The sequence below is a fragment of the Rhineura floridana genome, chromosome 3, assembly GCF_030035675.1.
Source record: "Rhineura floridana isolate rRhiFlo1 chromosome 3, rRhiFlo1.hap2, whole genome shotgun sequence".
NCBI classification, from domain to species: domain Eukaryota; kingdom Metazoa; phylum Chordata; class Lepidosauria; order Squamata; family Rhineuridae; genus Rhineura; species Rhineura floridana.
Window position 1 is genome coordinate 67,585,844 of NC_084482.1, and position 26,474 is coordinate 67,612,317.

The following is a 26,474-nucleotide window of genomic DNA, read 5'->3' on the forward strand; positions in this document are numbered from 1 at the left end:
TTTGTGAAAAAGAAGGGGGGGAACTCAGACCCTGTAACGACTATCGCGCATTGAACCAGATCACCATCCCCAACAGCTACCCGCTGCCCCTGATCTCAGAGTTGCTGGACCGACTGCGCTCTGCAAAAATCTTCACGAAGTTGGATTTGAGTGGAGCGTACAATCTGATCAGAATGAAGGAGGGAGATGAATGGAAAACAGGATTCTTGACCGCTTACGGACAGTATGAATACCTGGTCATGCCGTTCGGGCTTTGTGGAAGTCCAGGCATTTTTCAAAAATTCATGAATGACGTGTTTAGAGACTTGTTGGACACGTATGTAATCTGTTACTTAGATGATATCCTGGTGTTCTCAAAGAACCAGGAAGACCACGACCAGCATGTGAAGACGGTGTTGAAGAGACTGAGAGAAAATCACCTGTATGCTATATTAGAGAAATGTGGATTTGACCTCAAGTCTCTAGACTTCCTTGGATATCGAATCTCAGCGGAAGGCGTGGAGATGGACCCAGGGAAAGTAAGCTGCATATTGGACTGGGGCCAACCTGTCACCAAAAAGGATGTACAACGGTTTTTGGGGTTTGCCAATTATTACAGAAAGTTCATTCCAGGGTTTTCTAAATTAACAGCTCCTCTGACTGACTGTTTAAGGGGGAAGAAGAAGTTTCAATGGACAGAGAACGCCACCGAGGCCTTTGAGGAGCTGAAGAGAAGGTTTGCTACTGAGCCCATTCTGCGCTTTGCTGATCCGAACCGCCCTTTCGTAGTGGAAGCAGATGCTTCAGATTTTGCCATCGGGGGGGTCCTGCTACAATTAGACCAAGAAGGGAAGGAGCTGCACCCCTGTGCGTACTTCTCTCGGAAGTTAAAGCCTGCAGAGAAGAACTACACAGTTTGGGAGAAGGAGCTGCTGGCCATCAAGGACTCTTTTGAAAACTGGAGACAATACCTAGAGGGGACCTCTCATCGAATTGAAGTGCGCTCCGACCACAAGAATCTTGAAAGCCTCCAAACCGCCAGAAAGCTGAACCAGAGACAGATAAGATGGTCCCAGTTCTTCACTAGGTTTAACTTCCAGATTACTTACCATGCCCAAGCCAAAAACCAGAGAGCGGATGCCTTATCCAGACAGCCACAATACAAAGAAAGTGAATCCGAGGACCAGCCTCAGTACGTAATCCCGCCAGAGAAATTAACGTTGGGAGTATGCCAGCCTTCATGGGAAGAGGAACTCAAAAAGGCACAACAAGAAGATGCAGACATGCTAAAATATCAGCAGGAGACGGGACAAGGTCAAGACTCAGAAGTAACCTTTCACTGGAGAAATGGACTGTTATGGTTCAAAACCGCCAGATATGTGCCAGAAGGGGAATTAAGGCTCAGAATCCTACGCCAGTGTCATGATTCCATCACAGCGGGACACTTTGGGATTTACAAGACCATTCAGAACGTGGCCAAGGACTTCTGGTGGCCTAAAATGTGTCGGGATATTGAGAGTTATGTAAAGTCCTGCTCTGTCTGTCTGCGGACAAAAACACAAACAGGGACACCAGCAGGACTGTTACAACCGTTGCCTGTCCCACACGAACCCTGGAAGGACCTCTCCATGGATTTTATAACTGATCTACCCAAGTCCCAAGGAATGACAGCCATCTTAGTAGTGGTGGATCTACTTACCAAAATGGCACACTTTCTTCCTTGTGCAGGGGCCTTAGACGCTAAAGAAACGGCCAAGTTATTCATAAAAGAAGTCTACCGGCTGCATGGATCGCCAAACAGCGTAGTCTCTGACCGAGGAACTCTGTGCACAGCCAAATTTTGGAGAGCAATGTGGAAACAGTTGCAGACGGAATTAAAACTCTCCTCCGCCCATCACCCCCAGACAGATGGGCAGACGGAACGCTTGAACGCCGTTTTGGAAAGATATTTACGAAGTTATGTGTCCTATCAACAGACTGACTGGGTATCATATTTGCATTTTGCAGAGTTTGCCTACAACAATTCTCTGCACTCCAGCACTCAACAAACCCCGTTCTTCGCTAATTATGGATTCCATCCTAAAGTCTTTCCAAGCAGCTCAGAAGGAATGCTGGTACCGGCAGCTGAGAACTTCCTTAAGGAATTGCAAGCGGCGCAACAGACACTGAAACAGCAGTTAAACGAAGCCAAAACGGAGTACAAGTGAGTTGCTGACCTGCACAGGAAGAAGGCCCCCCCCCCTTCAACCGGGAGACCAGGTATGGCTGTCCACCCGCTTCCTCCAGATGCCGGGCAAATGTAGAAAATTACAAGACAAGAGGGTGGGTCCTTTCGGAATAGAAACTCAAATCAATCCCGTGGCGTACCGACTGAAGCTGCCTGACACGTTTAAAATACATCCTGTGTTCCATCGATCCCTCTTAATGAAAGCCGCCCCTCCCAGTGAGTTACGGCCGGAGGAACCTCCCGGAGCTCCACTCCTGGTAAATGAGCAGCTTGAGTTTGAAGTTGAGGAGATCTTAGATTCCAGGATCAGACGCCACAAGCTGCAGTATTTGATTCACTGGAAAGGCTATGGGGTGGCTGACAGATCATGGGAAGATGCAGCTGATGTGCATGCTCCAGAATTGGTAAAACTTTTCCATCAACGTTTTCCCCACCGTCCCAAGCCAGACAAGGGGAGGGGGGCACAGCCTGGGAGGGGGGATGGTGTCGGAAGGCAGAGCTGGGGTCCCAATCCCGGGGAGCTGGATCCCGGAGAGTTGGGAGAAGAGTATTCGGATGGATGGCAGAGGGAAGGGGGAGGAACTTCCCCCCTTTGGAGCGAAGACGAAACAGAGGAACTGCCAGTGATAAGGTCGCTTAGCGACGGGGAGCCTGAGCCCTCCCTGGACATTCTCACGCCTCCCCCTCTTTCAGGCTCAGAGCAAGAGGGGAAAGAGGGAGGGCTGCTCACAGCCGAAAAGCGGGGAGGCAGTTTACCATCAGCCCCTCCCCTATCCCCCATCCTGGAATCGGAAACTTCAGAAGAGGAGGGGGTGATGCTTCCCCCCTCACCGCGCACACGCAGACAGCTGAAAAGACAGGAGAGAAGGGGGGAAGGCGGGCAGTACCTGAGGGGCAGTTAAGGAGGAGCGAAAGATTGCGCGCCCGTTTGGCCCCTTCTTAAAGAACAGGCGGGAAGAAGTCCCTTGCTCTGTCAACTTTCTCCCAATGCCGCAGGACCTGTATCCCTGTATTGCTTCATGAGAAAACGCAGTCTTTGTTTGGACATTACCCTAATAAAACACGAATTAACTACAGCCGTTGGTCTGGTTCCTGAGTCACATGCTGGGCCTGACAGTAATAAACTTAAAGTACAATGGTATGCATGTCTACTCAGAAGAAATTCTCTTTGTGTTTAACGGGCTTCCCTCCAAGTAAGTGGGTATAAGATGGTAGGCTAAGCTTTGGTTTAGGGTTGACATTGGGGAAAAACAGTTTCATATGCCTTTAACAGCTGTATGCAGGCAGAAATTCAACAGGTCATGCCCTTTTAGTGTGGAAATACAATTACAGGAAAAGCTTCACAATGACTACTTTCTAATTTTGTGTTATGCCACTCCCCTGTGGCAGCCATTTTTTGTTCTGCCATGCCTCAATGGCAGCCATTTTGTGATTGGTGCTTCTAGCACCATCTCAAAATTTGAAATGTGTTCTCTGTTCCAAAAAGGTTGGTGACCTCCGGTACTAGATTATCAGTTGTATTGTACACAATGGCTATATACAGACATCACAACAGACTGTTGTGATCCCTCAGCAAACTTTGGACTGTCAAACTCTCTCCTTCTCTCCTCCTTTGTACACAATAAGTGCCTATTCTTAATTTGTATTGAAGTATCGTGTCCTGTTTTGCCCGAATATGGGAAACTGATTTGTATAAACTATAGATTTTATCCTCATTTGTCACCCATTTTTTCATGTTTGGATGAAAAGATAACTATAGTGTGTTGCCAGCTCTGAATGGAAGCTTGAAACCACTTCCCCTCAAATGCAAGGGGGGTGGGAGAAACTATAAGGGAAGATTGCAAGAGCTTGAGTTTTTTCCGTGATGTGTTCTCAGCAAACTATGTTTTGTTGTAATGCTTGAATAAAGCCAATGAGTGGGAAAAAATACTGCATGGTGTGTCAATGGGTATTTTTCTCATTATCTATGATTATAGAATCATAGAATAGCAGAGTTGGAAGGGACCTGTAAGGCCATCGAGTTCAACCCCTTGCTCAGTTCAGGAATCCCAACTCAAAGCATACCTGACAGGTGGCTGTCCAGTTGCTACTTGAATGCCTCAGTGTTGGAGAGCCCACCACTTCCTGTGCTGTATATGTACAGGTAGAAAATAGAAATAAAACACAGCCCCAAACTATTTTTTCTTGCCTAATGTGTATGTAGAGCAGGCCTGAAAAATTTGTGAACCACTGAGCCAAATTCACCCCTTTAGCCAAGTAATTGTGCCCTTTGTGGTGCTTGACACTCCCTCCTTTTTACAGTCTTAAGCTGCTACAGAAAAACAGGTTTATTGTGGACCTAGTGGGCTACTATAACTGGTTGATTGGCTGCATTTCAAGTTATGCAGGCCTGGATTAGAACAAATTGTGTGCCATCACACTGATGGGAAATGTGGGTGGTAGTCAACTTAGTCCTTCTCAGACTAGACCCATTAAAGTTAATGGGACCGACTAACTTAGGTTAATTAATTTCAGTGGGTCTACTCTGAGTAGAACTAAGTTGAATGCAACCCCGTGTCTGTACAGAGTAAATTTAGAAACTTTAGTCAGGGAATTGGCTAGCACCTCATCATTTAACAAACTTTTGGGGATTTTTTTGGCTTTGGTAACTATTTAGAAAATGTTATGGTGTTCATGGTTGTCCATTGTTTTAAATGGAGTTAAAGAGCGTAAGAGTAGGATGGTGTTCTCACTGCATTAAAAAAGCACTTTCTGAATTTGGTAGTGATGGAAAGATGGAAGTTGTTTCTGTGTGTTCTCAGGACTTAAAGCAAAGTGTCCTGTTGCAACCTGTAGATAATGTTGTTAAGTCAAGGAGGGTGGGATAGAACAGGTGCTCATTAATACCTCTAGGCTACATCTACAGGTGACTGCATTGTTAAAAAAATAATATACTGAAATTCAGCAGGTGGATTTGGATACTGTTGGTTCTCCATATACAATATATGTGAGCTGCTAATTACATAAGAATTCTTTCTATTCGAAGACTTTTAATTAGAATATGTGTTTGGTTACTGCAAATTGATTATGTGATCACATCAAATTTAATGGCACTTATTGATTTGACACTTAATTCACTCTCATGAATATTTAACCTTTTTGTTTTCAAATAAACTGTGAATGTTTAAACAGCTGAATATAATACTATTTTGAGAGGATATCACCAAGGTGTATCCTGAGTTCAGAACTGTTTTTGGTCTGGATACTCCCTCACAAAGTTCAAAATAGTTGATAGCTTATATCACAAAATGTCAATATTTTTACAAAATGGGCCTGGGCAAATCTTGTTCGATTGTATCACTCATGTGTATAATCAGTCTCAAATTGACAGACATTAACATTTTACTTCATCCCTTCCTCCAACACAAAATGTATGTGTGTGCTAACTACAGAAACAAAATATCTCTTCTATCTGTAAGGATTTTGAAGCTTTCCTCAGTTCTCACCTCTTCTTCCTTTCCTCTGATCTTTGGGGTCTGTCAACTGCCTATATCCTGGTGTCAAAAAGTCTATGATACACCTGGCTAGTTATATTTGCTTAAAAGGCATTGGGGTGATATCCAGTGTTAGTCATACTCATAGTATTGGGTGTTACTTAAGTCCATTTATTCAATGGGTCTACTCTGATTATGACATTGATATCACCCATTATGAGACAGCTCACCTGACCATGAGAAAATCTTCTTTCATTGGTTATGGGCAGGAATCCCTCAAAAGTGATTGGTTGACTACATTTTTCTCCATTATTCCCTTTATGCACAAAGTTCAAAAAGAAGAATATTTCTCCATATAAGCTGTCTCCAGTTTGTATTTTCAAGACAGCTATCCTTCATGATACTATGGAATTAAGATTTTATAGGGATTTTGAAATGCATAGGCAAGACAGAAATTGTCCTTTGCATTTATTTTTAAGTGCTGTCTATTTAATATCCAGCCTTCCATGTCCCTATCATTATCTTAACAAACTTTTATTTTGGACACTGAGTTTGAACTAAGTAATTTGTAAGTTCAGGAAATTTTCTCCATGAACCATATCGTGTTGTGAATTAAGAGAAGGGACAGATTGGGTCAGGGCTAAATACCCAACAGAGACTGGGGGATTATACTGGGTGTTTCCTGAAGCCCTTGATAAGGACATATCTTCTCCTTAAAGTGGCTCTGCTCTGTTGGGGGCACAGCCTGTGTATACAGGGGTGCTGGCAGTTTTCTAACCTATATACTGCTCATTGGAGGAGTCGGGTGGCATTGTATCAAATGTACTTTTGAAATTTGTACCTCTGATTATCTGACTGTGGGAGCTCACAGTCAGGCATCTCGGGGGGGGGAGGGGGTTGATGGTGTTCTGTTCAAATGTAGAAATAATGTCCTCTCTTTTTCTCCTCTTCTTGCTTCCAAGAAGGTAAAGGAAAAAGAATTACATGGACTTTTTGACTTATGCAATCAGAAATAAGATAATGCGATATCTTTCTCCTCCTATCTTTTCATAAGTGTTAATAGTTGTTTTTGCCATGTTTAGATATCATGCTAAATCATGTCTTGGTGCAGTGTGAATGAACGTAGCCACCTCCCAAGCTTGCATACTTCCCCCTCACTTCTCCTGAGATGGTGGAGGAGCTTGGATGTTTTGCTTTTAGTTGTGTTATTTTGAGCACTGAACTGTGGTGGCCTTTAATTATGGTTAGTTTAAAGCAAACCACCTTCAAACTATGGTTTCTGAAGCACGCTTGTTTAAACTCACCATAGTTAATATAGTTCTTGGTTTGGGCAAAATGGGAAGCCATGGCTAACTAAAAGCAGAAATGAATGCTTTTGAACTCCTCCTCTTGGTTATGTGGGAGGAGAAGGGATGGGAATGCTGTAGCATGGGAGAAGATTATGCATGTCACACTAAAACTTGGTTTAGTGTGACATCTGTTCATGGCCTACATGTTATGGGCTGCACTGTCATAATCAGTGACCCTTTATTCTGAAATGAAATTGCTTCTTGAGGTGTCTGGCCTTTTCTTTAATTAGAAAACTTAGTAGTTCTGCCTGACACCTCTCATTCATGTTTCCCAAAGCGAAGAATGCTGTGCAAATTAACAGGGCATTGATTTCCACGGTTTATACAAAACCAACCTTTTCACCTGATTATATTTAAGCTTGAGGTGGAAAGAACAGCATAAACAGTAATATCAATAGCAGTAATGTTTAAACTTCACAAGAGGAAATTTATGGCAGATTTTCAAAAACTGCCTCCAGGGGCTTTTTTCATGTATAACCAGTTAAATCCATTTTTTCACCACTTTATTCAGCATGCTTGAGAACAAGTTAAACTACATTTTCAAGACTGTATTACTGCTGCTAGGTTGTTTTTTCTTTTACAAAACATAGAAGGGAATACCAAACTATTAGTTCTGCTGTGTGGCTTTCCCATGTAGAGTAGTTTTAGCTGCCTGAAAGCAGTGCGTTTAACTTCTTAGACTCTGAGTTTCTTTGTCTTAGACTTTACAGTGAATAAAGATGACCCATCCAGATGTGTTTTTTAACAAATACTGAACTAGTCCTAATCCTTCTGTGGTAGTTGAGTATTATTTTGTCTTAATGCAAAGGACAGAGCTGTTGAGGAAACCACCATTGGGTAGTCGTAGTGGCAGCTGATTCTGTCCACCCTTTTCTCAGTTCCTGCTACTGCCTTGGCTACTAGTTAGAAGGGCTGGAAGAGATTGCTTATCCTTCAGAGTGACTGTATTGGCATCAGTGAGTGCACCGTGATATTGGTCTTGCTCAGCATTGTCTATACTGACTGGCAGTGGTTCTCCAGGGTTCTCTCCCAGCCCTACCTGGAGATGCCAGGAACTGAACCAGGGACCTCCTGTGTGCAAAGTGGATACTCCAACAATGAGCTGCGGCCCTTCCCTCCATGCCTTGTGTTCACCACAGAAACAAGATCTGGAGTGAAAATCTTGACAAAGAAAGGAAAGTGTAAGAGTTTTAAGTGTCTTTTATTTTGCTGCAGGCTGTTTCTGTAGGCTACAGCAGTTGATTAAATTACATACTGTTCAGTAAGCAGTATGTTTAAACTATATTACTGGATTGGCAGATGCCAAGAGGAAGCCTTCTGGGGAAACCTGTGCAGTTGGTAGGTTTTGGCAGTGTACCATTGGAACTGTGTGAAAGATTTCTTTCAGAAATTTCTTCAGCATCACTAAAAAAAAGAAAAAGCTGAAAGACTGTAGGGTTGAAGTCTTTTACTATATTGCTATTGTCTTGTATAATTCTCATTTTCATTGCTTTATTCCCTGTGTGTAATTTTAACCATGTGTGTATGGTTCCTTAAAAGTAGAATGAAATACAGGAGAAGGTTTATCAATCAGTTGTTCTTGTTTAAACCTAGTATAATCTGTAGCTAATTGAAAGTGGACATGTTACAGTTTTTTCTCCCTGTTCAGGCTTATATAGTATGTATACTTTGTTGAATTTGTAAAGTATCGGTGGGTTTCCTATCTGTAACCATCAATGGAATCACCAATGACAAATGTTTTGGCAGGATAAGAGCATAAGAAAAATTTTGCTGGGTCTAAGAAGGTTCAATTACTGTATTATTCTTTCCAGTATTTGGTATCCAGATACTTTTAGGTCATGATTTTTCTAAATTTCTACCCAGCAAGGCCCAGTTGAGATAGGTGAAAATTACTGAGGCCACCAGTAAATTGTGACAGATGGAGATGGGTGTAAACAGCTGGCAATTACATCATTTTCTATTGATATATACTCCCTTTTTGGAAATTGCTGAATTATTTGCCACAGTGATTTCGTTGTGGAAGCGGAGTTCCATAGTTCAGCTTTCCTCAGGAGAAGTATAGACATTGGTTCCTCAAGTGAAGTATAGACATTGGAAGGTATCATAACTCAGCCTTCTCATTTTAGACAGAATTTACTGATCCAGCAGTTCTAAGACAGTGGTGGGGAACTGTATCATGCCTGCCAGGTCATTGCAGGTAGCCTACCAGCTGCTGGCAAAAATGGGTGGCTTTTCTCCACATCACAACGTTGGGCTGAGGATAGATGTAAACCTCAGCTCAGCAATTTGAAATGTCTTCTGTGGTCTGCCTTGAGAGTGCTGCAGATAAAGCAGTTGTGCTCACTAAACTGATAAATAATAAGAAACAGGTGTGTTTGAGGAATTTTAGGGAAAAATAAGATACCAACTTTCATGAGACTATGTTGTTTAATGAGAGAGATTTGAGCAGATGTGTAACTCTTCCATTTAAATAAGTGAGATTCAAAAGTAAACTTTGTCTGGGCTATGGACTAGGTGTGTCTAACAGCTAACTGCTAGTTAGAGCAGGGGTAGGGAACTGGATATGGTCAGTGAGCCACATCATTATCTTCCCTCATCCCTTATGGACCAAGTCTGGCATTTGGGCAGAGTTATCCATCTGTCAATCACCTGGCATTACAATGATGTTATGTGATTTTTTTTTGTCTGCATGGGTCTTGCACCCACAAGGTAGTGCTTGCAAGGGGCTTCTCAAGACCCAATAACTGGCTGATTGCTGGACCTTGTTGACCTCTTTGCAAAGCACTAGCTTACAACAGTGCCTGCAAATCCCCTTTAGCTTAGCAAAGTTTTTTATCTGCCCCACAACTGATGTCATAAGATGTCAGGGATAGGGCAAATAGGTGTAGTTTGGGCAATATGGCCTTGCAGGCCAAATGAGGAGACCTGACAGGCCTAACTAAGCCTACAGACCACAGGTTCTTCTACCCTGATATAGATCTATAAATAACCAAGTGTAAAGATGAACAATAGTTTACACCAAGTGTGGGTGATGTTTCTTCATAGCAATAGACCTATTTTTCAAAGTCTGACCTTATGAATATTGTTATTCCCAGTGGCCTTGGAAAAAGATGAATCATAGTATAAGATTTGGGGTGGGGGGAATAATTTTCAAGTATTTATTAGAAAACTTGGAGCTTTTGAGAGGCTGGCTTGCCAACACCAGTAGAAGGTACTGCTAGTAAAAATGAGCTATGATGAGGTAGAGAAGGCAGTCAACCATGGCCAAAGTGTCTAAAGTCACAACAAGTACAGAATATGTTAACTCTTACTACCTTTAACCAAGACAGGACACCTTTATACTTAAAATGTGTTGATCATAGTGGCATGTGTCCAGATTGCTGTGTGCCATAATCAAAGAGCAAGAGGGAGCAAGATGTACCATGTTGGAGGGAGGGAGTTGAGTAATACCAAATCCTTCTCATACGAGAAAACTAGAGAGGTGATAGGCTACAAGGAAAGGTTCTTCAGTCAAACTTTAATATGTTCTGTATTGTGATACTGTAAATTTTGTTTAATCCATTTAGCTGAGTAATTGTAAAAACACAACTAGCAGCCCAATCTTCTTCATGTTAACTGAGTAAGTTCCACTGAGTTTTATGATGCTTACTCCCAAGGACTTCTGAGCAACCATGCTTAAGCTTGCATTGCAAAGGCTCTTAAATACTGTATGGACAGTTTGTTCAGCAGCTGGGAATGCAGGAATCAAAAATACAAAACGTAGCTTATTTTAATGGCATTTTAGTGAATTCGACAGGTTACAAATTATGGTGGATAGAATATATTTTTTTTATTTAACAAAATTTATATACCGCTTGAATGTAAAGACCTCTAAGCTGCTTACATAGAAAAAATAAAATTATCAATAAAAGTTAAATATGTCTTTAATTACTTGTTTTTAACACAGTTAAAACAACTACTAACTAAGATTAAAACAAATCAGTATCTGTGTGTCTGGAAAGGCTTGCCTAAACAGAAAGGTTTTAAGAAGGCTCCGAAAGGAATACAGCTAAGGCGCCTGCTGGATGTGAATAGGCAGGGAGTTCCAAAGGTACTGCCACACTAAAAGAATGATTTCTTACAAGTGTGGAACTGAATGTTATGTGGCAGATATGCCTGAGTGGGGACATATAGGGTAAGGCAGACTTGCAGGTAAACTGGTCTCAAGCTGTAAGGGGTTTTTATATTAATAGTAACACCTTGAACTTGGCCTGGTAGCAAATTGGCAACCAGTGCAGATCTCTGAGCCAGGGGTGTTATATGCTGATATGATCTCACCCCTGTCAGCAATCTGGTTGCAGCATTCTGCAGTAATTGCAGTTTCTGGGTCAAGTGCAAAGGAAGCTCCCCACAGAGTGCATTGCAGTAATCCTATGTTGAAGTCACCAATGCCTGAACTACTGTGGCCAAGCTCCCCTGGTCCAGGAATGGTTGTAGTTGTCTAACTTAGGTGCAGCTGATTAAATAGATTGTGTGTTCATTCTGAAATGAGCACCCTGAAATGTATTTATTCTAGAAAGCATGTCACAATAAACTATGGTTTATTCTAATTTCTGACACAATAAATGACAGTCCGTTCCTGTCACGGTAAACTGTGATTTATCATGGTGTCTGAACCCAGCCACTGAGTCAACTCTTGGCTTGTGAACTTAGGCATCTAATTGTTTTAGTGAGGTTTATTTTGCCATTATGTTTTGAAATAATATATCTGTAAAGGATAGAAACCTGAAGAATTATCTTTTCGCTTAAAAATATAGTTCTTGTCCATCCAGATCTGGGCTGTCTTGCAAGAAGCCCAGGTATCGCTAGCTGAGCTTCCCTGCTATTCTGCACAAGCACTTATGCAGCCCTTTAAAACAAAGGAAAAACATTGTAGGGAAAGCTCCACCCCCGCCTTGCAGCAGTGCTTGGCCATTTACAGAACATTTCTCTCTTAGAAAACAAAAACAATACAGTTTTCTTTCAATGGTGTACACTTCATCCCTTCTAGCACCAGGAAGGTAGGAAGGATAACCTTACTATTGGACATAAGCTTTTCTTTTTTAAAAAAAAAAACTTTCTCCAACACCTAAACAGATGGAAAATGAACATTTTGTTTGTACTGTCTTGCACTACTGATGCAGGATGGGGCTAGAGGGAACAAAAGCATCTCAGATGGAATTGATCCCATTGCTACATAACAGTGACCAACTGTACAAGTCATTCACTGACAGTCATTATTCCTTTTCTCATACAAGAATTACAATGAAAGATTTCTGTGCAGTTTATATTTCTTATTACAATAATTCTCCACAGTTGTTCCTGTGATTTTAAAAGGACTGAGCTACGATGAGAAGCGAGGAGCCTGCAGTGTCGGCTCTAATGTACGGGATTCTGCTTGCTATGTATGTTGGGCTTTTGCTCGAGCATATGACCCCTTAGAATTGAGACCCTTCGTCAATCAAATTTCAAGGTAAGTAAACCTTTTCTAATCTGTTTCGTACAGATGGAACACATTTCAGAAAATGAACCGTGGAAGAAAATTGCCTTTCAGTGATGCTTACAAGTGAGACAATTCACATAACACAAACAAAAACAGCCCCCCTGTCACCTTCAAAATAATTTGGCAAAACATTTGTCAGTACTGGAACCTGTTATTGGTGCTTTTCTGTTTGAGCAAAAAAATATTCTGCCAGTGTATTAATGGAGCTGCCAAAGTAACCCTTTGACCTCCTTTTTCTTGGAGAAATTTTGGACCCCTTTAAAAAAGGAAGGGGAATAAAATCTTAGTTTCTAAAAAGTAAAATTTTAGAAAAATATTTTGCTTTCTGTCAGAACAGTTCATAATATGCTCTTCTGCTCCAAATACATATAGTATGCATCGATGAAATGCCAGTATAAATTGTGCAAATAATAACTTTGATAAAACATGTTACTATTTTACATAAAGTTGCTTGATTTGCATGCTTTATTCTTGACATGGTGATTAAATTTCAGTAGAACATGGACCTGCGTGGTAAGATGAAGTATGATGCCAAGAAATATATTATGGGTAAATTTAAGGAAACAGGAGTGTGCCTGTATACTTTGAGGACAGGGCCGGTAGCTAATCTGATGCATTCTGTGAACACTGATGCCAGATATTGCCCACATGTTTTCAAATGTATTCAACAACTACAGAAATGAGAAATATGCTCTTTAAAAAATGAAACTTTTTGGAATTGATACCACTTGTGGGATTATAACAGCTGTATGATTAGGAGCTGGCTCCAGGTTTGTTGCTGTTTTCTTTCCCCTCCTTTCCTAGCCCTAGCAAGGGAAGCAGAAAATAAAAATTGAACTGAGAATAGGTTCATTCATTACCTTCTGCCAATTTGAGGAAGTTTTCAAGCCTCAAGTCTAGTCTTGATCTCATCCTGGATATAATGTCAGGAGCAAAGTACCATGTTTCTAACATGTGGTCCTGCTTGGCACACTCCTTTTGCTTGCAAAGTCTTGAACTAAACATTGTCACACTAGTTTAGCAGGCCTGTTGAGATGTACTTTGCTCTGACATTCTATCCAGGGTAAGATCTAGATGAAACCTCAGGTTGTAAATTCCCTCCCTCAAATTGGCAGATGGTGCATGGGTATAAAATAGAGCTTCTATTCCTGAAATGTTCTGACCTGCCTCCATAATTTGGAAGGATTTCAAACATGATGAATAAATTGAACTAGGTTTGGCTAAATGGTTTTCAAATTAATTGCAGCAAACTAGCAAAGAAACAGCGGGGACAATATTTTGTGGTTACATATTACTAACATTTATTAGGTAGAAGTTCCATGATTAGCAGATCCAGTTACCCTTTTCATGGTGTGTTACACCCATCCTCACCTTCTATCCTTGACCTATATGAGACACTTGACCCTCAGGACAAGGTGTGCTGATATGTACATAGTTGTTGTTTATCTATGGAGTTCTTAGGACACGCTTAAACAATGTAGTAAATGACTCTGAATTGTATTCTGATGTTCTTGATTAGAAGAGAGCGAGTGTAGTATAGTGGATAAATTTGAACTTGGAGTGGAATACCTGAGTTTTAAATCTGATCAAGTATGACTTGCGCTGGGTCATCTTGAGTCAGACACTGTCTGTCAGCCTAACTCGCCTCACAAGGTTGCATGAGGATAACATGGAATAATCCTATCTATGTTTCCCTGACCTCTATGAATGAAGATGCAGCATAAAAAATAGGATAAATATAAAATGGGATTATTTTCTTTAACTTAAATTTTAACCCAATTTCAAAATTTTTGTATGTAGTCTGTTCTGCTTGATTTTTCTATTGCCTCTAGGGTTTTTATCTATAATTGTGTTTTATCATTAGTTGTATTATATTGGTTTTATTTTTCTTTACCTTTGTATAGTGCTGTGGTATCATTGTAGATGAAATGTGGTCGATGAGGAATTTCTAATAAATAAATGTTACAGTTGTCTTGCTTGAGAACTATGAGGTTTTTCCTCTTCAGTCATCTGAAGAGTAATTCCTAAGGGTCTTTGGTTACACACTTCAACTTTATATGAAGCATCCTTTTTTATTTAATTAAATACTTAAAAGAAAAGAAATATCACCCAAACAGTGGTGAAATGTGATGAATCTTGAAGAAATGTTACAAGATCTCTGGTAAATGAAGCATGCAGTAAAACTATTTTTATGTAATCAGTTTTTTAGCTAAAGGCTAAAGATATTGCTGGCAACCTGGGGTTTACCTACAGAACTTTCATTATTTGCTTATGAGTCCCCACTTGATGAAAATGCTTCAACTTACCCTATTTCTGAGAAATAAAGTTCTTCTAAAGAGGCCCTAAAGCTGTATTTTTGTCTGTCTTTTCCTATTGCGTTAACTTAGTGTACAAGCTGAGTAATAAAGCTCTGTGTTGAGAATTCGGAACGTTTGCAGCATGACACACAGTTTCACCTGTATTAGCACACCTTGGTTTAGTGCCAATAACAGTAATCACATGTCATTTCTTTCTATTCTCTGAGTTCTAGCTTTAGGTGTGTCATTCTTTCTGTCTAAGAACAGCCATCTATTCAGCCAGAAATAAATTCTGCTACCTTTTAAAAAAATGAACAATTCCATATCTTGAAACGGATTGCTTGAAGTTCATAGTTGTACAGTTCACACAACAGAAAGGGCTGTCTTTGCAAGTATGCAAACTTAGGGAAACAGTCATGGAGTTGGGCTTAACTTGTGCAGTTTTTGAGATTTTATGTCCCTTATATCATTTTGAGATAATGCTGCACGTTAGCGTTATAAGTACCCTCATGCCTTCTTGCCAAGGCTGTTTGAAAAAAATGCATGCATGTTGTATTCACAGCAAGTCACAGAATGTCACATATGCCATTTAATTTTTAATGCTGTACAATATACAACATTTGATGGAAAGAATGCTTTCTTAACAAATTCATGTGATCTCTCAGGGCATGGTGGTGGTTGTACGTTACAGTAAACTGCTACTGTGTCATTCCTCCCCTAGTGTGCGCAGCAGCAACAATCCACAGTCCCTAGTTTAGTTGTTACATCAGAACCAGGGAATGTGGTTTGTTTAAACAAATCAGACTGTGAAGCCAGGGTTTAAACCATAAACAGTGGTTTACTATGACATGTGAGCTGGGCATATATAACTGCATTTCCTAGTCTGTTTGTTAACATGTTCACAAATGCTGTTTGTCTATTCAATCAGAATCATAATTCTGGTTTCATATGCAAATGTATGCTGAGAGAGATATCTCTTTACCGCCTTGACTGTGCTCCCTGGAACAGGTGGCTCTTTGATTGTAGGATTTAGATCTTTTTATCTGTGAGACTCTGCTGGATGGAAGTTCATCTAAACATATTTCTAGTTTGTTTTGATATTCATTTTTCTAAGTGAAGAGTCCAAGTTGAGTGCATACATCTAAAAGTGGTTCCTAATGAACCAGTCTGATTTCTGTCTGATAACACGTATATTAATCCACAGTGGTACTATTATTATTCACATTATTATGAAATGTTTTGTAAATTGTGCAAAGGATTAGAGAATTTCATTTATTAGTAAAGAGAGCTTTTTTTACATTAGAACACAAGGTAATGACCAGATGACACGGCAAGCCATAAACCATGGTGTACTCTGAAAGAGCAGTGTGCTAGTGTACACTGCCAAATTGCTCCTACTGTGTCATTCCCTGTTGCAAGCAGAAGCAACAAACCAAAAGGCTTGGCTTAACTACCTGCAGTAGCAGTTTCTTTCTCTCCAGACAAACTACGATTGGGAAGTCAAGACCAAATCTTGGCTTCCACTTGGATTTGTTGGGAGAGAAACAACCACAAGCCCTGGTTTGGACAACATGGCAAGCTAGATTACTGCTTGTTTCCTGGCAGTGCAGTAACAGCAGGACTGGGAGAGAAGCACAACACCTGTAGTTTCAGCAGTGTGCACTGGTATGCTGCTCATTCTCATTAAACCATAGTTTATTTTCACTGTGATTTCATATGATGTGCAAACTAGGCCACTGTCTCTGATTCAAAGTTAGAGATGTATGCTCACTCCTGTACAAGGTCTACAGCGTGTCTGCAAGTGGAGTTTTATGGATAATTTTACAGCCATGAGAGTGGCTGTGTACTATAGCCAGTGTGGGTTTTTCACATTCTGCAATGTTAAATTGAAAATACCCCCCATTTATTTATTTATTTATTTGTATTTATATGTTTAATTTTTATACCGCCCCACAAGCATAGCTCTCTGGGCGGTGTACAACAAAAATGCAGATAAATACAATAAATGCCATTCTGATGCATTTCAAAACAAAACCTTACAAAACTTATAGTCCTGAACTCAGAAACGCTTGCTTAACAACCCTCTCAATTTTCATGGCAATACACAAAACAGTCAGAGAGAATAAAGAGTTCAAAGTCTAAAAAGAGAGAAAAAAACCCAGAGCCCTTTTGGATTTTTTCTCTCTGAGTTCTCATAATCTGTTGAAATTCATTACAAATCAGCCCTGTTCACAGAGTACCTGTAATCCTAATACTTACCTTGCCCCATACTCTAACCTTCATCTCCTGCAGTTTAAACATTAAAAAAAATTCCTGCCTGATTTTTAATTAATTTAATGAATTTTGCCTATCAACGTGGGGCATGCTAAGTAAGGACCAACTTTCAGTGTTCTAAAAGCCAGACTCACAGCTACTGGGCATGACTAATCATGGCCACACCCACACCAGACTTTGATTTCACTTGAGACAGTCATGGCTTCCCTCAGAGAATCCTGGGAAGTGTGGAAGGGTGCTGAGAGGAAATTCCTATTCCACTGAGAGAGCTCCAGCAGCCAGACTGGTTTAACAGTCAGCCGCTCTGATTGAAGGTCTGTGAGGGGAACAGGGCATCTCCTAGCAACTCTCAGCACCTTCACTAACTGCACTTCCCAGATTCTTTGAGAGCAGCCATGACTGTCCAAAGTGAAATAAAGGTCTGGTATGGATGTGGCCAGGGTCAAGCTTTGGTTTAAATTTGGGTGGGAGGCTACATGTGCCTGCTGTAGAATATAAAGGTGGGGGAAACGCTGCAAAGCAATGATACTGTTCACAATGTTTTCCTTTTGGAAAGGAAAGGGTCTTGCCTTCTGCGCAGTGCCCACTGACACAAACTTTTCCCCCTCCCCTCCCTGGCCCTTCCCCAGGTCAGTGTTGGATTACGACCTGGGAGACCAGGGTTTGAATCCCCACACAGCCATGAAGCTGACTGGGTGACCTTGGGCCAGTCACTGCCTCTCAGCCTCAGAGGAAGGCAATGGTAAAACCATCTCTGAATACCCTTTACCATGAAAACCCTATTCATAGGGTCGCCATAAGTCAGGATCGACTTGAAGGCAGTCCATTTCCATTTTCCAACATGATTACACAGAAATAAATCCCATTGAACTCAAAAAGTATGCAAATGCTCAAACCCTCCCCCTTCCCCCATCCCCTCCTTCCCCTTTCCTCCTTCTCCTCCCCTCCCCCCTCCCCCCCGGTCAGTTTTACCTATCCTAAGCATAATTACACAGGAGTAAATCCCAATGAACTCAATAAGCATGCAAATGATCAAACCTGCCTGCCCTTCTTCCTCCGTCCTATCCCCTCCTTCTTGCTCCTTCCCTCTTGCCCCTCACTCCCCATCCCCTTCCAATTCCCTCCTTTCCCTTCCCTCTCCTCCCCCTCCCCTTCCTCCTCCCCCTCCCCTTCCTCCTCCCCCTCCCCTTCCTCCTCCCCATGGTCAGTTTTACCTATCGTAAGCATGATTGCATGGAAGTAAATACCATTGAACTCTATAAGCATGCAAATGATCAAACCTCCCCTCCCCCTTCCTTTGTCCCCCTCCACTATGCTCCTTCCCCTTCCCACGCCCCCTCCTCCTCCCCCACGGTCAGTTTTTCCTATCCTAACCAAGACTGCATAGGAGTAAATCCCATTGAACTGAATAAGCATACAAATGATCAGACCTGCTTTCCCCCTCCTTCCCCTCTCCTCTCCCTTCCTCCTCCCCTGCCCAATCCAGTCCTTCCTCCCTCCCCCTGGTCAGTTTTACCTATCCTAAGCATGATTGCACGGGAGTAAATCCCACGGAACTCAAATATGCAAATGATCAAACCTGTCCTTCTTCCCTCTCCCTCCTGCCTGCTCGCATCCCAGTCCTCCCCTCTGCCTGTTCTCCCCTCCCTCATCTTCCTCCTCTCCTCCCCATCCTCTGTGGCCAGTTTCACCTATCCTAAGCATGATTGCAGGGGAGTCAATCCCATTGAACTCAATAAGCATGCAAATGATCCATCCATTCTCAGCAAACTTGGACAGGATCCCATTTCTTACCTCCCGGATTAAAAAGCAGGGAAATTCACTAGTAGGCAAAAAACCTTGCGGTTTAAGAACGTACCTATAGCCCACAGATATTTCTATCAAACTTTAAAAAGCAGGGAAATTGGGCAGCTATAGTGAATGCACCAGGGGAGCAGGAGACCTGACCTCCTCTCTGAGATATTGTACTGCCCTACAAATTGGTCAAAATGCAAACACAATTTGGGTTGGTCTTTCACAGCCCAATCCACTTCCTGTGTAGCTTGGAAGAATTGAGTAACATGTGCCTCTGAGCATATGGTGAGTGGAGGCTCTAATTGATGGCTGGTATTTTGCAATTCTGTTAGAGTTTGAATGATAGGAACAATAAACTGCAGTGTTTATCTGTGTATTGATTTTATTTCAGTTTCAACTAACTGGTCTCAGATGGTGATTTAATTCCAAAAGAGATTCAATAAGCCATCTAACGTCATGTGACAGTATTGTTGCAGTACTATGACGAACTACTTAGCTGTTGTTTTTCGTATTAAATCTAAAAAACTCAATAAAGGTGGTTACAAAAAAACTACTTGGCTTTCCTATTTTGAGGGTTTAAAATGTCTTGTTTAGGCTAGCTCAGAAAGAAAAATTATACAGAAATTGAGGAAAATTTTAAAGCACACTCCACTGTTCTTTCTCAGGCTGGCGTATGGAATGCCATGGAAGCAATATTGAGAGAGATTTACTTTAGTGATGGTAGTGCCCATAAGAATCACCTTGGAACTACAAGGAAGATCTTACTCTCTGAAATGGCAAACTTAAAATCTATTCACTGAAGGACAGGAATTACTAAATATATATAGAATGTTTAAAAAGGAAATTGTAGACAGGTAAAATCCAGAAAGCTATATTTTAGAACAGGTTTCTCCAATCTGGTGCCCTTCAGATGTTTTGGTAATTCAGTGCCTTATAATGATGCCCTAATTGAAGAATATTATCTTTTCATTAAGCAATAGTGTGCAAAACAGTATAATTCTCTGGTTTTTTAAAAATGCTGTTGTATAGGAAGCTAGCTTTCTTTTATGTTGTGTTTCTATAAACCTTAAAAAGGCTTAAAAATATTTTTTGTTGAATTGCTGGATAATTTTATTGACAGATGCCAGTAGTAACTGGAAAAGGAAGTTTACTCTTGTAAAGACTGGAAAGTTCTTCCTTTACGTGTACTTCAGGACAGTACCATTTTTCAACTCAGAAGAAATTGATGGCAGTGTGGGAGTACAGGCAGTTTAGTCTTCCCTGGAGTACTGCGTGGTGAGAAGCAAAGAGAGGCGTGGCTCTCAGGTAAATGGAGCCACTTGGCTCTGGGGCAAGATTAGCCTGCAGAATCAGGAAATATGAATTTTGCTCAGAGCTACATCTTGTGCTCTGATGAAATGCTAAGCATAATTTCTACATGAAGAATGTTTTGTCTGACTAGTTCATTCTAAGAGTAATTTCTGTTACATATTGGGTAACATTTGCACTCTCTAACTCCATTTTTCACAACTGTGTGTCTGGGGATTGTAGCATAAATAAGTTTTTTTTAAAATAGTTCAATGATGCCTTTCAACAGTCATACTTATTTGCTTACTCATAGGTTTATCATGTCTTTGACATTGCTACTCACCCCAGTGGCTCACTTATACAACCAAATTAGCAAAAAGGTACAGAAAGAATTATGACTGTCTCCAAGAGCAAATGAGGGCAGTTATGCTCTGACTTGGCAAACTGTTAATATGCATGGTTACCAACAGAGATAAACAGACAACTTTCCTTTCAAGGGTTAGTACTAGAAATGTTGTTAATACTAGCTGTAACTGAATGTGAGTTTGTTAATGCCTGTTCTTATTACTGATGTAGAAGTTGGAATCTGCAACACAACTAGTGCCCAACAGGAGTGCTCTTTTTCAGGGCTTCAGCCAGCCTGGAGCCTTGTAGGATATCGTTTTTTATTTCCTATCCTTCCAAAACCACCTCCTCTGCTATTATATATAGTGCTAACAAGCTTAAAATTGGAAGTAGCTCCCAGTACTGAACCTGAGCATTTATTGCTGCATAGCATGATCTCCCTGACCCTACTGTTCTGTTCCAGGATAACATGAGCGGTCAGGGGATCAAGCAGGGTACCTCACCCCTTCCACCTTCCACCTCCTCAGTTGATATCTTCAGCATTCCATTGCTCAGCTGCTCTTAACCATAGAATTAATTCACTAATAGGCAAAAAACCCTTGCGGTTCTTAAACTGCAAGGGTTTTCTTTTCCTGTTAGTGAATTTCTCTGCTTTTTAATCCAGGAAGTAAGAACTGGGATCCTGTGCAAGTTTGCTGAGAAGGGATTGATCATTTGCATGCTTATTCAGTTCAGTGGGATTAATTCCCCTGCAATCATGCTTAGGATAGATGAAACTGACCACAGGGGATGGGGAGGGGAGGAGGAGGAAGGGCAGAGGGGAGGGGGGAAGGGGAGCAGGCGAGGGGAGGGCAGGAGGACAAGTTTAATCATTTGCATGCTTGTTCAGTTCAGTGGGATTTATTTCCATGCAGTCATGCTTAGGATAGGTAAAACTGACCATGAGGGAGGAGGAGGAGGAGAAGGAGAAGGGATGGATGGAGGGATGGAGTGGGCAGAGAGGGAAGAAGGGGAGAGGGGAAGTAGGGGAAAAGTAGGTCTGATCATTGGTATGCTTATTGAGTTCAGTGAGATCTATTCCCATGCAATAATGGTTAGGATAGGTAAAACTGGTGGAAGAGGAAGGGGAAGGGAGGGGAGGGGAAGGAGGGGGAGAGGGAGAGGGAAGGGGGGATTGCAAGGGAAGGGGGAGAGGTGACGGAAGGGGGAGGGAAGGGGCAAAATGGAGGTGTTGGGAGGGGGGAGGAGCTGAGTGCAGGTTTGATCATTTGCTGGCATATTGAGTTCAATGGGATTTACTCCCATTCAATCATGCTTAAGATAGGTAGAAGTGACCATGGGGGAGGGGGAAGGAGGGGATTGGAAGGGCATGGGGGAGGGGGAGGGAAGGGGCATGGGGGAGGGGGAGGGAAGGGGCATGGGGAGGGGGAGGGAAGGGGCAGGAGGAGGGGAGGGAAGGAGCAGGAGGAGGGGAGGGCAGGTTTGATCATTTGCATGCTTTTTGAGTTCAGTGGGATTTACTCCTGTGCAATCTTGCTTAGGATCATAGAATAGTAGAGTTGGAAGGGTCCTATAAGGCCATCAAGTCCAACCCCCTGCTCAATGCAGGAATCCAAATCAAAGCATTCCTGACAGATGGCTGTCCAGCTGCCTCTTGAATGCCTCCAGTGTTGGAGAGCCCACTACCTCTCTAGGTAATTGGTTCCATTGTATGGCTCTAACAGTTAGGAAGTCCTGATGTCTGGTTGAAATCTGGCTTCCTGCAACTTGAACCCATTATTCCGTGTCCTGCACTCTGGGATGATTGAGAAGAGATCCCGGCCTTCCTCTGTGTGACAACCTTTGAAGTACTTGAAGAGTGCTATCCTATCTCCCCTCAGTCTTCTCCAGGCTAAGCATGCCCAGTTCTTTCAGTCTCTCCTCATAGGGCTTGGTTTCCAGTCCCCTGATCATTCTTGTTGCCCTCCTCTGAACCTGTTCCAGTTTGTCTGCATCCTTCTTAAAGTGTGGAGACCAGAACTGGACGCAGTATTCAAGATGAGGCCTAGCCAGTGCTGAATAGAGGGGAACTAATACTTCATGTGATTTGGAAACTATACTTCTGTTAATGCAGCCTAATATAGTGTTTACCTTTTTTTGCACCCACATCACACTGTTGCCTTGTGATCAATGACAATTCCAAGATCCTTCTCACATGTTGTATGGCTGAGCCAAGTATCCCCTATCTTGTAACTGTGCATTTGGTTTCTCTTTCCTAAGTGTAGAACTTTGCAACAACAACAACAACTTTATTGCATCTTAGCCATAAGCCTTTTGCAAATACATATACATATACAAATACGTACAAAATATACAAAACTATACTTTAAAAAAAAAAAAAGGTATCCTTGTATCTGTTAACCTATGGATAAAACACTCTCTCAGCTTTTGTGCGGCTATCGCAAAATTTGCAACCGCAAGGGAAACTGATCTGGAGTAGTCCGATAAAAGTAAATTGACCTTAACCTCATCTGTGTAAGATGCTATTGGTTCTAAAAATGGTTTTAAAATTTTTTGCCTAGGTTGTTCATAAAGAGGACAATGGAGCAAGTAATGATCAATCTCATCAATGGCAGAACATCCGTAAGAACATTGGCGTTGAGCCCGAGGGATGCCTTTGAACCTGCCCTCAAGAAAGGCTGTGGGCATAACTTGAAATCGAAGAGCCGTAAAGGCTCTTCTGATTTTAGGTCTGTCTAGAGTGTCAAGATAATTAGACAAGTAGTGGTTTAATTTAAAACATGGGTACCAACGTGAAAAAGAAGCCATCATAATATGTGCTTGATCATCATTCTCGAAGATTAAATTACGAAGGGCTATTCTATTAAGATCAAGCACTTTGGATTGAGGAAGATCGTATTTTGTAAGTAACTTCAGACATTCTGAGGCCCAGCCCTCCGAGTGCATTTGTTCTAGCCAGCATTGTTTGACCAGAGCTGCTGCTTCCATTTTAAGGATTCTCTGCCAGAGTCTTAGATTAGCCAAATCGATGCGAGCTGCAATCGATGGTAATCCCATGTCGGCTCTTAGGTGTGCTGCTGGTGTCCCCGATGGTAAACCTAAAACTATTCTCATAAACGCATTTTGAGTAGACTCAATTTGGTAGCCGGCAGAGAGGCCCCACAATTCTGAGCCATAAAGGATTTTTGGGATTATTTTGGATTTAAGAATTTTAATCATGGGAAGTACAAGTTGACCTCCTTGCGAAAAATAAAACCTTCTGGCAAGGCCTAAGATTTGTGTTCTGGTTAATGTCAAGGCTTTTATTTGCTTTGCCCAAGAGAGTCTGTTGGACAGGTGGATTCCGAGATATTTAAATGATGCGACCTGGTCAATTGGGGCCCCATTTAATATCCAGGAGTTCTTGACTTTGGAAAATTTACCGCAAACCATAATTTTAGATTTATTATGGTTGATCTTAAGTTTATGTAATCGGCAATATTCGTCTAATTTGCGGAACATACGTCTAAGCCCAATTTTATTCAAGGAACAAATGGCCATGTCGTCCGCATATAAAAGGATGGGAACCTTTTTATTACCTACTGAGGGGGGGAAAAAGGAAGACGAAGATACTGCCTCGACTAAGTCATTTATAAAGAAGTTAAACAAGAAGGATGCCAAAAGGCACCCCTGTTTAACTCCCCTGGATACTGGAATTTTAGATGATAGGGCTCCATTGTTACCTAGGCGCACTTGAATGTTATTTGATTGATATAAAGCCCTAATCAGCCAGAACAATCTACGATCAATATTCGATTGGGCGAGTTTTTGCCAGAGGAGTCCTCTGTCCACAGTATCGAATGCCGCGGAGAAGTTTACAAATGCTATATATAAAGACGGCCATATTTTTTTCTTTGTTTTCCTTATCAAGTGATGGAGAATAAAGGCCTGATCGATTGTGTTCCGTAGAACTTTGCATTTATCCCTGTTGAATTTCATTCTGTTGTTTTCAGCCCAAAGCTCCAGCCTATCAAGGTCCCTTTGAACTTTGTTTCTGTCTTCCATGGCATTAGCTATGCTCCCCAATTTTGTAGCAAATTTGATAAGCATGCCCTGTACCTCCTCATCGAAGTTGTTAATAAAAAAGTTGAAGAGCACCTGGCCCAGAACCGAGCCCTGTGGTACCCCACTTGTTACTTCCACCCAGTTTGAGAAGGAACCATTAATAAGTACTCTTTGAGTACGATTCTGGAGCCAACTGTGGATCCACCTGATAGACAGAGGAAGGCTGGGTATTACGGACCTGATGCTTAATGGAGTGAGATTACCCCTGAAGGACCAGGTCCGCAGCCTCGGGGTCATTCTTGACTCCAGGCTGTCCATGGAGGCTCAGGTTTCGGCGGTGAGTCGGGCAGCTTGGTATCAGTTACATCTGATACGGAGGCTGTGACCCTACCTTCCTGTTCATCTGCTCCCACGGGTGATACATGCCCTGGTCTCCTCTCGTTTAGACTACTGTAATGCGCTCTATGTGGGGTTACCCTTGAACACGGTCCGGAAGTTACAGCTGGTACAGAATGCGGCGGCACGCTTGATTAAGCACAGCCGTCGCCATGACCATATCGTGCCAGTGTTAATAGATCTTCACTGGTTACCAGTTGTTTACTGGGCCCAATTCAAGGTGTTGGTGCTGACCTTTAAAACCCTATACAGTTTTGGCCCAGTCTATCTGAAGGAGCGCCTACAGAATCACCAATTATGCCGCCTGACAAGATCAGCCTCACAAGACCTTCTTTCGGTCCCACTGGTTAAAACAGCTAGGCTGGTGCGGACCAGAGAGAGGGCATTTTCGATTGTGGCCCCCACCCTCTGGAATTCCCTTCCTTTTGATCTCCGACATGCTCCCTCCCTGATGGGTTTTCGCCGAGCCTTAAAAACCTGGCTATTCAGGTGGGCCTATGGGATTGGGGAGGATTAATTTTATAAGGTTTTAAATAGAAATTGGTTTTAAATTGATTATGATTGTGTTTGCTTGTATTTTATTTTGTATTATGTACTGCTCTCTATTATTGTAAGTCGCCTAGAGTGTCCACTAACCTGGACAGATAGGCGACCAACAAATAAAATTTATTATTATTATTATTATTATTATTATTATTATTATTATTATTATTATTATTATTATTATTATTATTATTATAGTTGTTCCATCCAACCCACATTTAACTAGTTTGCCAATCAGAATGTTATGGCGCACTTTAGCTTTGCTGAAGTTGAGATATATTATGTCCACAGAATTCCCACAGTCTACAAGGGAGGTTACCCGATCAAAAAATGAGATCAAAAAATGATAAAAGATTAGTTTGGCAGGATTTGTTCTTCATAAATCTGTGTTGGCTCCTAGTAATCACTGCAATGTTTTCAAGGTGATTAGAGATTGACTGCTTTATAATCTGCTTCAGAGTTTTTCCAGGGATTGATGTTAGGCTGACTGGTCTGTAGTTCCCTGGTTCCTCCTTTTTGCCCTTTTTGAAGATAGAAACAATATTAGCTCTCCTCCAGTCATCCGGCACTTTACCAGTCCCCCACGATTTCGCAAAGATAATACGTGGTTCTGAGAGTTCTTCAGCTAGTTCCTGCAATACTCTAGGATGCAGTTTATTGGTCCCTGCTGATGTGAACTTGTTCAAAGTGATTAGGTATTCCTTGACCGTTTGTCAAGCTCCAGCTGCAATCCTGCCCCTTCTGCTTCATTTTCCCGGGAGGGTCATAGACCCTTTTTTGGGAGAAGACTGAGCCAAAGTAGGAATTGGGCACTTCTGCCTTTTCTTTTTCATCTGTTATCATTTTGCCATCCTCATTGAGTAGCTGTGCCACCATTTCTTTTCTCTGTCTTTTACTATGGACATACCTGAAGAAAGCTTTTTTGTTTCTTTTAGCATCCCTCGC

At 41.7% G+C, this 26,474-nt stretch overlaps 1 protein-coding gene across 5 annotated transcripts in view; it reads left to right on the forward strand.

Moving 5' to 3' along the window:
- TBCD (tubulin folding cofactor D) overlaps positions 1-26,474 on the forward strand; it is a 213,888-nt gene that overhangs the window by 71,405 nt on the left and 116,009 nt on the right. For all 5 annotated transcript variants that reach the window (XM_061616465.1, XM_061616464.1, XM_061616466.1 and 2 more), the window contains exon 15: positions 12,363-12,519. In XM_061616465.1, the coding sequence (XP_061472449.1) occupies positions 12,363-12,519 (157 nt within the window). The remainder of the gene's footprint in view (positions 1-12,362; positions 12,520-26,474) is intronic.